Genomic DNA, 16,911 nt, shown 5'->3' with positions numbered 1-16,911 from the left:
TCACAAATTTCCCGAACAAAAAGATAATCTTCAATAAAAATATGGGAAAATATGAAGTGTTTATAGCAAAAGTGTGTGCGAAGCGTTCTTTATTGATATTTGTAATCCTCGGATTTTTTTTCTGCAGAAAAAATATTCCAAAAATTGGGCCCTATAGTTTCAATTTTTTTTTATTTTCTTTGTTCAAATCCTTAAAAAATCTATTCATTTTGGAAGGTTCATGAAGGCTATCTGTGGTAAAAACTTGAAGCCTCTATCTCTTTTCTTTTGGAAAATATTGAATTTTGAATTTTGACAAATTTTGAGCAAATTATGTCTAGATTGAAGAGTTTTTTCTACACAAGCGTAGGGAATTTGCTTCAATATGGACATAAATTTCTCTAGTGTGTAGAGGCCATAATAAGAATTGTCTTCATTCTTAAAGTATTATTTATTCAATATTTTTGCAAAATAATTAAAAAATAGGGAATTCTCATATTTCTAAAATAAATTGAATTTTAGGGTAAATTAAGCTAATTCAAAACCTGCTCCAACTGGAAATTTTTCGCTACTCCAAATGGAAACGTTATTGTTTTCACGATAAATATAGTACTAAATTATTTTATTTATATATTTCGTATACCACAGTTTCATTATTTAGTTAATTTTGCTCCAAATAAAGCGAAAATCCATTCATATTCACAAATTTTAATTTATTAATTTCTCAGAAAAATTAAAAGTGTACCCTTTCATCGTCGAATTTTTCATAGATCGACCATGTTTTCCAATGAAAAACACAATGAGGTGACTGTTATTTATTCGTTTTGTTCAACATTTATGTCATATTTCTGGCTAATTTTAGTCAAATTAAGTGCTAATCTTTATTGTTAACGGTACGTGAAGTTTTCAAATGAAATAATTACCGATTTCGTGAACAAAAAGGGTTTTCATGAAGTGTCTTGATTTTCTTATTGTTTTATGGTGTTTACACACTAGAAACAATTTTCGTCAAAAATTGCCTTTTTTAAAAAATTCTGACGTTTCTGCGTACAAGGATAGGGGAAATTTTCTTAAAAAGGCATTTTTTTAAAGAAATTTCTCATAGTGTGTAGAGGCCATTATATGGGAAAGGAGAAAAGACCAGGAATAAGAACAAATCCTACACTCATGAGCAACTAAACAAGGTTTTGGAAGCTTTTCATCGCGGTTTCACTTACACTGTTTGTCTCCAATTAGAAACTTTCCCTTGTTTCCATTTGAATTAAGATATTTCCAATAGAAGCATTTTACACTTGTGTATTTTTCTTGTATTTAAGAAGTTTTCAAAATATATCTAAAAAAATTTCACTAAACAGTAACATTCTAGAAGAGTCAAGGAGCAAATTTATGTAATTCTCTTCAGAAAAAATATGAACTTAATGTGTTGAATCTTCTGTCAGCTTCTGGAAATGGTTTTGAATTAGGACATTTACCCTACTAATATTTCATTTAGATCCATAATAGTTTGTAATGCTAAATTACAGTACGTAAAAGCCCAATTTATTTTAGAAATATGCGAAAAAATTGCAAACCTCACTCTATTCTTCAATCTTCCACTATTTTACACGGCTGTTGAAAACAAACAAAAATAAGATCTGTAAGTAAGACAGGCTGTTGTAACGGTTAAGTGGAGAGTTGAATTTAAATCTAGTAGATGTCTCTGCCTTCCACTTGAAGCTTACTTCATCCTTCTTCTCTGTATTGTCATTGTAAGTTGGGAGGTTGTGAAATTAAAGAGTGGACACGCAGAAAAGAATATATCAGTGGCGACGGATAAAATGTCGAACCCACAAGACGCATCAGCTTCCCAAAGTGTTGATTCAACTTCCAGACGTCAAATGGAGACACAAATAACAGTGAATCCTATTACATTACCCACAAATATCGATGCTTTTGAGAAGAACAAAAGCTCCTGGGATCGATGGGTAATGAGACTGGAGGAGACTTTTTCTTGCTTCGGCATCACGGACGGTGCCAAAAAGAGAAGCATGATCCTGCATTACATGGGACAGGAGAACTTTGAGAAGCTGTGCGATAGAATTACGCCGCAAGTACCGAGAGATTTGACATACGAGCAAATTGTTGCTCAACTGAAAGAGTGTTTCAACCCTGTGCCAAATGAGATTGTCGAAATCTACGAGTTCCAGAAGAGAGAACAACGGGAGGGTGAAACTTGTGATGAATACTTGGCGGCCCTACGGAAAATGGCAACTTACTGCAATTTTGGATGTGCAACTTGCAACTATCTGGTAAAAGCTCTAAGGAATCAGTTCGTGGCTGGACTTAAGAACAAGTCCATCCAAAAGAGGCTTTTGGAGAAACGAGATTTGACATTGGAGACTGCGCTGGATATAGCCAAAGCCATGGAGGCATCCCAGAAAGGTGAAGAATTGCTGTCCGGAAAGAAAGAAGAAGTTCTGAAGTTGAATGACTCAACTGAGAAGACTCCACGTGAACACCAGGAAGGTACAAAGACGTTGAAGTGCTTCAGATGTGGAGTAAGTACTCACTTGGCAAATACATGTGTTCATAAAGAGAAAACGTGCTTCAACTGCAACAAGATTGGCCATCTCGCTTCGGTTTGCCATCAGAACAAGTCGTCAAGGGGTAATGATAAAGGGAAGGGAAAAGATAAAGTTCAGATAAATAAAGTTGAAGATTTACTATACTATGAGTGTAAGAATTCAGAAAAAATTTTGCTAAATGTCAAGTTGGAAGGCAAAGCCATGACTTTCGAGGTGGACAGCGGGTCCCCTATTTCGGTCATTACGGTTGATGACAGAGATAGATTTTTCCCAAATCTTGAAATATTTCCTACCGAAAGGAAATTTGCAAGCTACAATGGTAGCAAGATAGATATCATTGGTTTTCTCAGGGTAACAGCAGAAATTGGGGGCCGTAGCCTGCAAGGATTGAATCTTTATGTATCGATGGGTCCTTCCAAGGTGCCTTTGTTGGGAAGAGAGTGGTCTCGGAAACTTCATTGGTTAAATTGGAATCAGATTATGTCATTAAATAAGATCAAAGAGATTCATGATACCGAGGGTCATAAAATTCAGATTGAAGAATTAAAAGAAGAATTTAAGAACGTTTTTGATAAGTCTTTGGGAAAGATAGTAGGAGTTCAAGCGGAACTCAAATTGAAAGACGATGCAAATCCAGTATTTTTGAAGCCGCGTCCAATGCCCATTGCTAAAAAGGAAGCCGTTGAGAGAGAAATCGATAAACTAGTTAAAGAAGGAGCTTACGTTAAAGTTAATCAGAGTAGGTGGGCAACACCTATTGTTGCTATACCAAAAGTTTCCGGGAGTGTACGAATCTGCGGAGATTACAGCGTGACTGTTAATCCAAACTTGATAGTTGATAAACATCCTCTTCCAACGGTAGAAGAACTTTTTCAGGACATGGCAGGAGGTGATAAATTTTCAAAATTAGATTTGTCTCAAGCCTACATGCAGCTCGAAATGCGCGAAGAAGACAGAGAGATTCTTACTTTGAATACACATAAAGGCTTGTACAAACCTACGCGACTTATGTATGGAGTTGCGTCTGCTGTGGCTATTTGGCAGAGGGTAATGGAGGCCTTATTACATGATATTCCAGGCGTTAAAGTTTTTCTTGATGATATAAGAATAACGGGGGCAAATGACAGGGAGCACATGATGAGACTTAAAGAGGTACTAAGGAGATTGAATGAAAAAAATTTGAGGGTAAATTTCGATAAATGCGAATTTTTCGCGCAGAAAATTAACTACTGTGGATACGTCATAGATAAGGACGGAATTCACAAAGATCCCCGAAAGATTGAAGCACTGGAGAAGATGCCGAGGCCCCGTAATATCGACGAAGTAAGGGCTTATACAGGGTTCGTAAATTATTACGGTAGGTTTTTCCCCCAATTGAGCACCAAACTGTACCCAATTAACAATCTGGTAAAAAATGACGTTCCTTTTAAATGGGATAAGGCTTGTGAAGAAGCTTTTTTGATGATAAAAAAGGAAATGGGTAGTGATCAATTTCTGGCTCATTATGATCCGAATCAGAGTCTGGTACTGGCAGTGGACGCTAGTCCGGTGGGCGTAGGGGCATGTTTGGGGCATCGATACGAAGATGGGTCGGAAAAACCACTGTTTTATGCGTCGCAAACTTTAACAGAGACCCAAAGGAGATATACACAGATTGATAAAGAAGCTTACGCCATAATTTTTGGGATCAAGAAATTTTATTCCTATTTGTATGGACGACATTTCATATTGATTACAGACAACAAACCATTATCTCAAATAATGAATCCAGAAAAGGGCATTCCTCAGTATACGGCATTGAGAATGCAACATTATTCTGCTTTTTTGAAAGGATTCGACTTTACTTTGGAACATAGGAAGACACAATCACATGGAAATGCTGATGGACTGTCTAGGCTGCCATTACCAGAGACCTCTGAATTTGAGACTGATGATCCAGAAATAACGCAAATAAATTTGATCAGTGTTTTGCCAGTTACTGTAAAACAGATTCAGGACGAGCTACAGAAAGATTCGGATGTGAGAGAATTAATAGCAGGGTTAAGGTCAGGAAAAACAGTTAAAAAACAGGATAGATTTGGTATTCCACAAGAAGAATTTTCATTGAAGCAAGATTGTTTAGTGAGAGGGCTAAGGGTATATGTACCTGGGTCTTTGAGGAATGTGATTCTTTCTGAATTACATGAAGGGCACTTGGGTATTTCAAAAATGAAAGCGATGGCAAGGGGATATTGCTGGTGGCCAAATATAGACAGTGATATCGAAAAAGAGGTTTTAAATTGCACCGCATGTCAGGAAAATCGTCCGAATCCTATTAAAATAAGTACCCATATTTGGGAAGAGACGAATCGACCATTTCAGAGGATTCATGCGGATTATGCGGGTCCAATACATGGCAAATGGTTGTTGATTGTTGTAGATGCGTATTCAAAATGGCCTGAGGTAGCCGTTGTAAGCGATATTACATCTACAACTACAATTAAAGAACTCCGAAAAATATTCTCAGTGCATGGGTTACCGGAAGAATTAGTAACAGATCACGGTCGCCAGTTTACAAGTCATGAGTTTAAAACATTTTGTATCAATAATGGAATTGATCATAAAATGGGGGCTCCATACCATCCTGCGACAAATGGCCAAGCAGAACGATATGTGCGAACGGTCAAAGAGAAATTGCTTGCATTGCGGAATATAAACAAGTCAGATATGGAGCAGTCCCTTTATTCTATACTTTTGAATTATAGAAGGACTCAGCACAGTACAACGGGTGAATCACCTAGTATGAGGCTTTTTCAGAGACAAATTAGGTCGCGACTAGATTTGATCATTCCACACGATGATAAGAAAGAGTCAACAAAACAGGTAGATGAGAAAACTCATCGCAGTTTTAAGGTTAATGATAGGGTAGCTGCGCGAAACTATAAAGAAGGGGAGGTAAAGTGGAAGTTTGGAACGATTCAGGAAAAGTTGGGTAAATTGCATTACGATGTAAGGTTAGATAATGGAAAATTGTGGCGAAGGCATGTGGACCAATTGAGAAAAGTAGGAGAGGAAGTAGGTAAAGATTGCCCCGAAGTATCAGAAGAAGAATATTGGAATTTAAATATGAATGATCATTTGACCAGTGAAGTAGAGGAATCTAAAGTGGATTCCGATGAGGAGGAAGAGTTCGAAGATGCCTTGGAGGACAATGTTGGTGAAGAGAATCAAGCTGAGCAACCTGTGGTTTTCCCAGCATTACCTGCTGCTCTACCATTGAGACGATCACAGAGAAATATTAAAGCTCCAGATCGTCTAAATCTTTAGTTTAAGATTTGAAGTCCATCTAAAAGTCATGAGCTTGAAATAGCTATTTGAAGTTTTTAAATCATTCTGTAAATTTTATGTATATTGTTTTGTTATTCATTTCTCGAAATAGAAAGTAGTCCTTTTTTTCATTTTAGGGGGAAAGGGTGTTGTAACGGTTAAGTGGAGAGTTGAATTTAAATCTAGTAGATGTCTCTGCCTTCCACTTGAAGCTTACTTCATCCTTCTTCTCTGTATTGTCATTGTAAGTTGGGAGGTTGTGAAATTAAAGAGTGGACACGCAGAAAAGAATATATCACAGGCAATATACAAAGAACATTCTTTTGAACATTTTTATTCAAATTAAATAAAATGAAACTATAAAAAACATTTGAGTTTGTAAAACTACAGAAAACATGTTGGAAAAAACATAAGTAGTTGTACGTATCCTGTAAGATTGCATCAAATAAATCAGTTTCTAATTACTTAAATTCCAAAAAGGCTCTAAAAATTCAGTAAAAATCAAGAGAGAAATTCCTTGCAAAAATCTTTAAAAAAGAATCCTGAAACATGAAATATATAAAGCATTTGAGAGTGTGTTTCTTTCATTTGCAGTGACTTTTGGAAATGCAGCAAATAACTGCGGAACAGTGGCTCACAATGGTGTACGAACGGAGCCAATATCTCTGGCCACCCTTGACAGAGATTGCTTCATAATCCCTATGCAGTCACTCAATAGATTCCTCCCAGACGGAATTCCCGTAAGTTTTCTTTCGTGTTATAGCAATAAATTTCACGGATTGTTGATCTAATGGCCAACAAATTTTTATATTTTTCTGGCCAGCTTCCCGTGCCCAGTGAATCGAGCGAGAAACAATCTTCAGGGCCACTAAGTGTGTTGGAGGTGTCAGATCCTAAATTATGTATCTTGGCACATTTAATGAGCCCCTTGGAGCCAATTGATCCCCTTCTGGAGTCACCACTGTCGCATCCTCTGCTCAAGCAACGTTCTGTAGCGGCAGAACTTGTATCTGAGGTGCAACAGTCTAACTCAGCAGTTGGAGGAATGCTGCTGGCTAACATGGAGAAGAATGGTAAGAACCTCCAATATGAGGCTTAAGAAGTTCAAGAATATAAAGATACTTTTTGCAATTCCAGCTGAATTCCCTTTTATTGCATACTACGTGATCAACACAACAGTTACGGATCCATCGAATTTCTATTCGGGCGTAAGAAGTTCATCCTTGTGCAAATTTGAACCGAAGAATTTGAGATATACAGCTGCCCACACGTTAGACCTTTACAGCGAAGTGGCATCGATATGTCGGCCACCACTTGTGCTGACTACCAATGAAATAGGAGCTTTAAGGAAATCCCAAACACCCTCAACAGGATACATTATAAGTGTCTACAAGGTAAGAATACGGAGTATGATGATGGTCTTTTAAATATTCTTGAGTATCATTCACGTTTCCCATGAGATGGTCTTTCTCTTGTTATAAATTTAAAACATGCTCGGTAGTAAAAAACTGCAATGCATGCATATGTATAATAATAAAATTTTCTCAAGCGGTAAGATATTTGGCAGCAAAATGTTTTCCTCAAATTATTTCTTTGTTTCAATATTCTTCCTACAATTGAGCATCATTTAAAATTTATATGTGCCACAAGTTGAACTCTTATACATTTTCAGTGATGTTCAGAAAAATTACAAACAAATCTTTTTTAGAGAAAATCGTTTTGATGATCGTCTTTTCCACTGGTCAAAGTCTTTTTCAAAATTTATTAAGTTTGGAAAATATTAGATTGATAAGTTCTAAGATGGGAAACAGATTGCGCCAAAACTTTTATAAAATATATTCATAAAAGTCTTTCATAAAAATTCACTGCTGACAATAATGTTAACGTGATGTGATACTTTTAATCCATTAGGTACAATCGCTTTACTACATTAAAAGAAAGCCGGACGATTTTGGATATTTTATTTTTACGTAATTTATATTAGAAAATCGAATTGCTGCCGGGAAAGGGTGAAATTTTTAATTTTAGTTCTTCAAAAGAAAGTAACTCGATAGAAGCAGAAATAAATCAGCCAGTTTAAGAGACATTTTAGTTAGAATTTGAATTAGTAAATGAATGATTTCACATGTAAAGGGAAGGTTTCGCACATACTCTGACTTCGAACACTTCGTGTTTTTCCCATATTCCTTTAATGAATCTCTTTCTAGCCTAATTTTACTGGTCACACTCAGTGAATCGTCTTTTTTTTCAACTTGTCACCGTTAGAGCTTAGACGGTAAGAGATATCAACTTCCGGTCTTCGATGACCCCCAATAAAAAATACAATATCTCCAGACGTTTTTTCTTCCCCCTTCACCTCCCTTCAATACCTCGAAAACCATGTTTTTTCGGTTTTTCTCAAAATTGGCCCGAGCTTTTTCAATGATTTTCGGATGTGTTTTAGAGGTAATCCAGGCGAACATTTCGTCCAAACATGTGAATTACCGGAAAATTCTCCATTTTGAATTATTGAAGGTCAAAGATCAACCACTTTGGAGGACTCATTTTTTAACTGATTTGGTTAGATTTGGATTTGTAAATATAGGGTAAGTGTGCCAAATTTTGGCATAATTGCGTGCAAGCGCCAGTCTCAAATTTGAAATGTAATATTTTTCATACAATTTTTTTTTTCATTACTTCTTCTTAAGGAGTGTTGCTTGGAACATTGTAGACAGTTTGTCGTCTTTATATTCTCTAAAATTCTTTTTGATACATTTTAAAATGAATAAAAATGTAGACATAGTTTTGGTGGCCTATTTCGGCCACCTTCATTCTCATAGTTCCTTGCCCTTCGGGAATTCTTCCAATATATTTTTCACGTCATCTCGTTTGTCGAAGCTACATTTTTGTTATTTTTTGCATTGTATTATCTCTAGAGTATGCAAAAACTAAAAATTCACGGAAATTTGAGGAACAAAAAATGTGGTCGGAACTGCAAGCTGGCCAGAATTTGGTACACTTACCCTAATATTGGAAATAATATAATATATGGTAATATTGGACCGATTTTTTTTCAAATACTTTTGTGATTTATCAATCAATTTGATCTCTGGTAAACCAATAAACAGGAAGAGATCATGCGTAGAACTATAACTCACTGTGAGCGCTATCTCGTGAGTTCGAGCATTCCGCTAAGCTAGGATGCTTTCCCATCTCTTTTATTGGGAAATGTGTGACTTAAGACTATACTAAAATAATATTGAAATATCTACGTCAGATTCATTGAAAGATTCGAAAAATATGACGTGTTCGAAGCTAGAGTATGTGCAAAACCGAAAAATCCTCCTAACTTTAAATATTTTATTTCAATGATTGAAATTTTATATCCTTTAAAAGCTAATGCTTTACCAGTAATTCACGGTAACCTCAATTTTAAATTATTCATAAGTCCAAGTTTTTAAAGTGAAAATTACGTGGTCTAAGGTAAAAGGCCTAATACTTTATAACCTGCTCCAATTCGCAATTTTTCACAAGTCCAAATGGTAATACAAATTGTTTTATTAATAAACACAGTAGTATATTTTTGTTTATATAATATTATCTATGTAATGTCACAATTTCCTGATTCATAGTGTTACAGATAAATCGGAAATCAATAAATATTAATAATTATTTTTAATAAAACAATTCCCACCTGGAACAGGTTCTATTTTAGGCTATTATACCCTGTACCAGATATTGACCTCTTTAGGTTAATTTATAGAGGTAGAATGAAAAATGTACGAAATCGCTTTAATGAATAAATTGTAGATTAATAAATTATTAAGTAGCGTACTCTTCGTATAAATTTATGCTATCACAAATTCAAGATTTGAGGTTCAATTTCGGCCACGAGATTATCAAATTTCTAAAGAATAAGGAATTTTAGTGAATTACCAATTTTTCACAAAAATAACCTAAAAAAGGAACAAACATTTAAAAAAAAAACTTTCGATCAAATACGAGTTCCGACGAAAATACAGAATACGAAATACAAAAATTTCAGAGATGCTAAGAGAGTTTGATTTAAATAAATTTTTATTAGGTTAAAAAATTTCAAGGGAATGTTTGGTTTTTAAATCTTCGTGACGCATATAAACCGTTAAGAATCTAATCTGTTTTATAAGTTATTTTGTATCATGATTCAACCTTGGATCTAATAGTATAATTCTAAATTTATCAAAAACGATTTAAGTGAATTGAAGCTGGATATTCAGTATTTTTGAAAAAAATATTGTAAAGAATTTCAACTAATAATAGAAGAATTAGATCTATTTACAAACTAAAAGAATACTTCAATCAACTCATAATAATCGAATTTTCATAGAACTCAATTTGGCTTACATATGATTTTGAGATAGAAGTCTTCTTAAATAAACAAATTTAATTGGGATTTCCATCAATTGAAGTCATATCAAATTGCAGGTGTTTGAAGGAGACGACGGTGAACGTTTTGAGAGGAATTGGCTTTATTGGACGGGTGCACGAATGCTCTACAGGTAAGACAGATAGATAATCCAATTTGTATCATGCAGGGAAAATTCAATGGAATATTTTTGTATACTCAGATATTTGCCAAAGACGGCTGGCTTGAGGCGAATAGCTCTGCACAAGAGCACTTCCTCGAAAGGTGATAAGATGTATTTGCTCGTGTGCGAATGTGCTGACCTGCTGAAGGACATATCGGCTGCAGCGTTCCTAATTCCCGCCCTGAGGGCTCGTCTCTGTGGCTACACAGGACTCTATCGTCCAATTCAAGCATTCTAGATTGGGGCAAGTAATGCCCATTTCTTGACGCAAAGTGTTCACAAATGACGACTTTTTTTTTTAGTTTTATCACCAAATTTGCAGGTGATAAATTCAAGAAAAAAAAACAACGTATTTTTCCTAAGTAGAAATAACAAGGGTCACCCAGATGGTACCCATTAAACATATCTCAAAAACAACTTCACACACGAAACTTTCAAATCGTAAAATAAAAAAATATATATATTTCTAATATAGGACCACAGAGATATCAAGCAGTTTTTTCTTCGTGATATTCTTGAATCTTACATTAATGCAATTTCTACTTTTGTACACGTTCCACAGCCCCAAAATAAATGGCATGGAAAATTTTTATAATTATAGCTATTGAATAGAGAGTGCACTTTTAACGAAAAATAAAAAAAAAGAATAAGTAGAAAGTTTTTTGCCTTAACGCCACATCTAGAATTAAAAAAAAAAACAAATCTGACAAGATCCTTTTTTTTAATGGTTAAAGTAAAAAAAAAGCGAAAGAGATTATCATTCTTTCGATTAGTGTAATCCCAAATGAAAACCACAAATTGTGAATTTTTCCTGTGATTTATAAACCACATAATGTTCGTTTCACGGTAGATAAATAAAAAAAAAACGTTTGATGAAGTTCTCTCTCTCTCTCATAGAATTAATGACATGTCACTATAAATATTTTTGTAACGTGTCTTTTATCTGAAAACATTATTAAAATTGTATCTTTCTACCAATAATTACAGAGTTATTGAAGCTCAAGAAGTTTTCCTGATATGAAGAACTAGTATTGAAAACGTTTAGGCCATGTTTGACGTTATTAATGCCAATTGGTTTCACAATACTTTTATTATTTATCTTTTTTTTTTAAACATCGTACTCGCGAATTCGAGTATTTCATAAATCTGCCCAAAATAGCCTGGAAAAAATACTTGGAGTAAAAATTAATATACATTCATTATCGATTAATTATTACCGGTTCGTAACATGGACTTCAAACTAGAGGTTTGGTCCTGTTTCCGAAGGTCTCGATTTTTTTTAAGTGTAATGGATAGGCTACCCTTAGTATCCAAATAAGACAAAATTTTCACCAGAATCATAGTAAATTTAAGCCATATACCCAAGAGACAAATTTTTCCTTATATTGTCTTGTAGATTTCTCTAAGTAAGGCGTTATAGAACCAAAATTCTTATAATCTGCTTATAGTGTTCTAGATTCCGTTACTGAGCCCAATAAAGAGAAAGCCTACTACAGGAATTTCAACACAAAGTTCTCATTAAAAGTCTTTTAAAGGTGTATCAAGACTTGTCAAATTCTTAAGACAACTATTTTGCTTCAGGAACTTTACAACTAGAGACCGTCTAACCGTTTGGACGTACTCCAATTTTATCGGACATTTAAGCACCCATTAATGCAAACTCGTCTCAAATAGCTGGAAAATTTGCTTCCCAAAGCAATTTTATCTGTTGACTTTGGAAATTAGTTTTAAAAAAGAGGTAACACATAAATCTTTGGTGTAATAGGTACCTTGCTTATCCGAATTTAGAGAGGCACAACTCATTCTGAGCCATTTTTCAGCAGGCAGGAAAAAATATGCAATTGGTTTAGATAATTATCTCAGGCAAATGTCTGGATAAAAATTTTTTATTATCCTATATTATCACACTTGCACATTAAAATTTTAATGTTATTCACATCAGTCGTTGGTAATGAGCGTCCAAAATGTGTTTTGAGTCACTTAGGGTAAGTGTGCCAAATTTCGGCCACTTTGAGTGTAATTTCGGCCAAGCAAATAAATTAATTAAAATTATGTATGTAATCTTCTAATAGTCAATGAATTCATTTTGCTTTTAAATATTTATTCACTTTAGGATGTAGTAACATAAAGATCGTTAAATTTTAGGTATAATTTGAATTTAAATTGTGTTGTAAAAACTCAGTGTAGAAAGAGTCTTACAAAAAATGTGACAGATCGATTGTGTTTCTAGCAATCTTGTAATTTGTGGTGAAGTGCAGAAGGTTTTCTTTCGGTGTTTTTCATGAAAATTAATTAGTTTTCATTAAAGATTGTTTCTGTGTTAATAGTGAACCAATCTTTAAATTTCGGGTAAAATTTCCCAGCTGGATCCTGTATTTCGTGTAAAAAAGTAGATACTTTGTGAGCGTCTCTCCGGTGAGGGAGTGTTGCCTATTCCGGCAACATCTTTTGCTTTCCTAAATTTCTTATTCATTTTATGTTTTTTTTTTCAATTTCTGAGTTCTACAATGTTCATAGAAAAAACCATAGCTTCTATGAAAAAGATTCTGTGGAAAAGGCCTTGGAAGAGTTCAGGAAGGGCAAATTGCTACAGGAATCTGCGCGTTAATTTGAGATGCTACTCTTCAGGTCTTTAGGACAAACTACACGGAAGATTTCAGGGCTTGTGGGTCATATAAACGTATTAAACTAAATATTAAACTCGTTCCGTTTGACGTTTTTAAATTTTCTACCCGTAGCGTCACAAAAGGTGGTCAGAAAAAAGGTGGCCGGAATTTCACTCAAAGTGGCCGGAATACTACCCAAAGCAATGTCCACATTTTTATTAATTTTTCAATATTTTAGGAAGTGATTTAAAGAAAACAAAGATGATAAACTAGTTTTTAAGGTTCCACAAAACTGTCCTGAAAAGGAAGGAACAAGTAATATCAATTTGAATTCAAAATATTGCATTTCAAACTTAGGACTTCGGTGCTTATTTGCAACTATGCCGAAATTTGGCACCTTACCCTAATATTTATTTTGGATTTGATCGATTATTCGAGTATATTTGATCTGCAGAAATAGGCTTCAATTGAAATAAAGCATATTTAAAATATACTGGGGGAGCAGTCGGAGTAGTAAACATAGGATACCTATAAACACTGATTATTCCGTCTACATTACTTGGAGTTATGTTGACCATTTTTCCAGTGGACAAGGATCCCTCATCTATGAATTCACATAGGTCTTGTCCTCTAATCTCAATACCTAATTAAGAAAAGCTCAATGTTTAAAACTACCCCATGTTTAGTACTGCCCCACATTAATTAATCCCGCATTAATTTTTCGCATTAATTCTGTAACTCAATTTAAGCCTTATTTTCGTGGGTCAAGTCTACCTTTTTATCAAGAAGTAGATGAAAATCTAAATATTAAATTATTAAAAGACATTTTACATTTGTAAGCTCACCAGCGCCAATTAATTTAAATCACGATAAAATTTTAATGTGCCAATGTCATTGCCACCGTTCTAATTTAATTTTTTGAGCAGAATTATGGCTTACGCATTAGTTTTAGTGCCTTTTTATTCTTAATTTCGCAAGTAAGCAAAAACAAAAGATTTTTTTGAAAAATATTTCAAATAAAATATTTTATATGTTAAATGTTTAAAAATTTATGAAATTTCCTAAATAAATTAAAATCATTGCAAAAAGAACTAGTTGTATATTGAAAAGCTATGCCAAAGCCGTTCTTATGGCGTAGTTCAATTCATTGGTTTTCAATATTTTACGACCGGCTGATGCATATTATTGTTTATTTTTTTTTCAAACTATTAAATACGCAAAATTAAACTTGCTTCATGAGCTGTGAAAATATCGCTTATTTGGTATTTTCGATTTATGGTACTTTTCTGATTTTTTTTTAATAATCCGGTATTATTTAAACAACTTCAATCGCTATATTTTTTGTAGTAAAACTATATTTTTACCATCATGCAGAATATTTAATAAAATTACATCCTATAAAACCGATTACCATGTCACGGCGATTTTTGGGCAGAACTTGCATAATGCTGAAGACGATATTCAGTCATAGCACAATATTGTCACTTACTTCAGCTCTCATAATTCAGGTTAGAATATCAATAGGGGAGGATGGGCAGTTTTACGTAGTTAATTGAGCTGTATGAAAATCAATAGTGGGGGAACCTTGTAAAAATAAGTAAGTCGTAAAAGTCTTGTAAAATCTTGGTATCCTAAATAGAAAAATAATCGGCATATAATTCCTATATATTAACAAAAAGCATGAAAATCGTAATTATTTTTTTTTCACCTAATAGATAAATAAAATATTTTAAAACTGTTTGGAGAGATATACGCAAAAATGAAAAAGAAATTGGTGAATTCGTTTCTAACAAGATATCTTGTTGAAAACGATAAAATTTCACATGAAGCACTGTGCCGACCGAGTCACTTGAACATCTTACAACATTTCCATTAAAACTACTGATTTTACAAGATTTATACGTGATTGTTTACAAGATATCTTGAGAATGTTGTGATTATGACCCGTTCAGATCTTCGAGAAGGTCGTGAAAAAAATAAAATAAACGTTTTGTCATATTTTAACAAAAGGTTTCTTACAATTTCTAGATTTTAGTATTATTTTCCTAAAAATAATGAAACTCTAAAATCATAGATAGGGAGAAATGGAGCACCTTTGAAATTGGGATTTTTCTCCTATTTTTAAATAGAATTGAGCCATATCATGATGTAATTTAGCTTCTCAATTTGTTTGTGCAGCTAAATTATATCTCGATAAGGCTCAACTTTATTTAAAAATAGGTGAAAAATCCGAATTTCAAAAGTGCCCCAACGTGAATCTTCCCCATACTCTCATATTCATGTTTTGAAATTATTAGTGACAAAAATGTAAAAGAATATCAGTTTTGTTGTGACGTAATTATTATGTATTAATTTGTTAGATTGAATAAATATAAAAAGTCCTGTCATCTATCTTTAGACCGATTTGTACCTGTTTTCAGATTAATTAAATTGAACACGTTCAAAATGCAATTTGAAGTAAATGACTCTATAGGTGAATTACGGAATATTTCTTCTAAAAATTAGACATAGAGGAGGCTAATTAACTTAAAAGATCTTCCTGGATTACTGATAATCTGCGTCTTAACTGTCTTAACACAAATAGGGAAGAGCGGTTATGTTTGAGAGGTTTTTCGTTGTATAAATTTAGGATTATATTCCAAAGAATAAGAAAACTGTAAAAGAATTTTATGTGGTCTGTGGTACTGACTTAAGTATTGACTTTATAAAAACAGTTTTAGATGATCCGCAAAATAAATTATTTTTCCCAGATAATAGAAAATCTTTAAAATGATACTTTGCCATTGGAAAATTTTCTGCGGGGCAGATTGAGACACAATAGGGGTAGTTTGAGACATATATTTTGCAGTTTAAATTTTTCATTTAAGAAGGTATAAGTTATTTTACTTAAATGAACAGTGTAAAAATTTATTTTGTTTCTATGCTCAAGATTATATTTGTGAAATTGAAAATTAATTTACAGTCAACTATTTGGAGGGCTTGCAATAGAAAATAAATGATTCAGTGGAAATATTCGCGTCACTATAAATATTTAAAAAGCACAGATACACTGAGAAAAAAACGAGGGTGCGATTAACTTTTTTTCTTCATAACTTTAACAATTTTTAGGTGTAAAAATATATCAACATTTTTTAATGTTAATTTTACACCTTTTTAAGGGTAGAAAGACATGAAAAAGGGTAACTTTAACCTCTAATACACCTAAAAAGCATAATATTTACACCGATTTCGGATCTATACACTGACTCAGTGTATAGATAACTCAGAAGCGTTTCATTCACTGAGAGAAATCCAAAAAAGTTAAAATTACATTCCGGAAATGTTAATTTTACCCTGCATTATTGATCCGAAATCGGTGTAAACTTATGCTTTTTAGGTGTATTATGGGTTAAAGTTACCCTTTTTCATGTTAATTTTAGACTTAAAGAAGTGTAAAATTAACATTAAAAAATGTTGATATATTTTTACACCTAAAAAGTGTTAAAGTTACGAGGAAAAAAAGTTAATCGCACCCCTTTTTTCTCAGTGAGGTAGTAATTCAATTCGCACGTAAAGTTTTTCAATTTTAACATACTAAAATTTGCTACCGCAACGAGAAAGAGTAACAATTCGATAGATATCCTTCGAGTTAATTCAACTCCGCGACGGAGTTGTTTCAACTTTCCAAATATTTTCTTAGTGTAGTACGGTACGATAATGTAATAACCGATTGGGGCACCTTTAATTTTAAATGGAACTGAACTTATTATAAAAAATGTAATTTAGCTTTACAACTTGTTTCTCAAGCGAAATTAAGTAAAGCTATATAGTAAAGTCCTATTCCATTTAAAAGAAAGAAGAAAAAAGCCCTAATTCCCTAAAGTGTCCCAATTTAAAAGAGCCCCAGTTTCCCCTACCCCTGTCTCAAGC

General features: G+C 33.6%; 1 protein-coding gene across 4 annotated transcripts in view; it reads left to right on the top strand.

Annotated features, from left to right (window-relative positions):
- The window catches only part of LOC129803154 (uncharacterized), a 28,756-nt gene extending 13,983 nt beyond the window's left edge, over nucleotides 1-14,773 (top strand). For all 4 annotated transcript variants that reach the window (XM_055849515.1, XM_055849513.1, XM_055849512.1 and 1 more), the window contains 5 exons: nucleotides 6,444-6,589; nucleotides 6,673-6,922; nucleotides 6,987-7,243; nucleotides 10,293-10,366; nucleotides 10,436-14,773. In XM_055849515.1, the coding sequence (XP_055705490.1) occupies nucleotides 6,444-6,589; nucleotides 6,673-6,922; nucleotides 6,987-7,243; nucleotides 10,293-10,366; nucleotides 10,436-10,634 (926 nt within the window). In that variant the 3' untranslated portion in view covers nucleotides 10,635-14,773. The remainder of the gene's footprint in view (nucleotides 1-6,443; nucleotides 6,590-6,672; nucleotides 6,923-6,986; nucleotides 7,244-10,292; nucleotides 10,367-10,435) is intronic.
- The last annotated feature ends 2,138 nt before the right edge of the window (nucleotides 14,774-16,911 follow it).

Source organism: Phlebotomus papatasi, chromosome 2, assembly GCF_024763615.1.
Source record: "Phlebotomus papatasi isolate M1 chromosome 2, Ppap_2.1, whole genome shotgun sequence".
Lineage (NCBI taxonomy): Eukaryota > Metazoa > Arthropoda > Insecta > Diptera > Psychodidae > Phlebotomus > Phlebotomus papatasi.
This window is presented reverse-complemented; position numbering and strand designations above follow the sequence as displayed.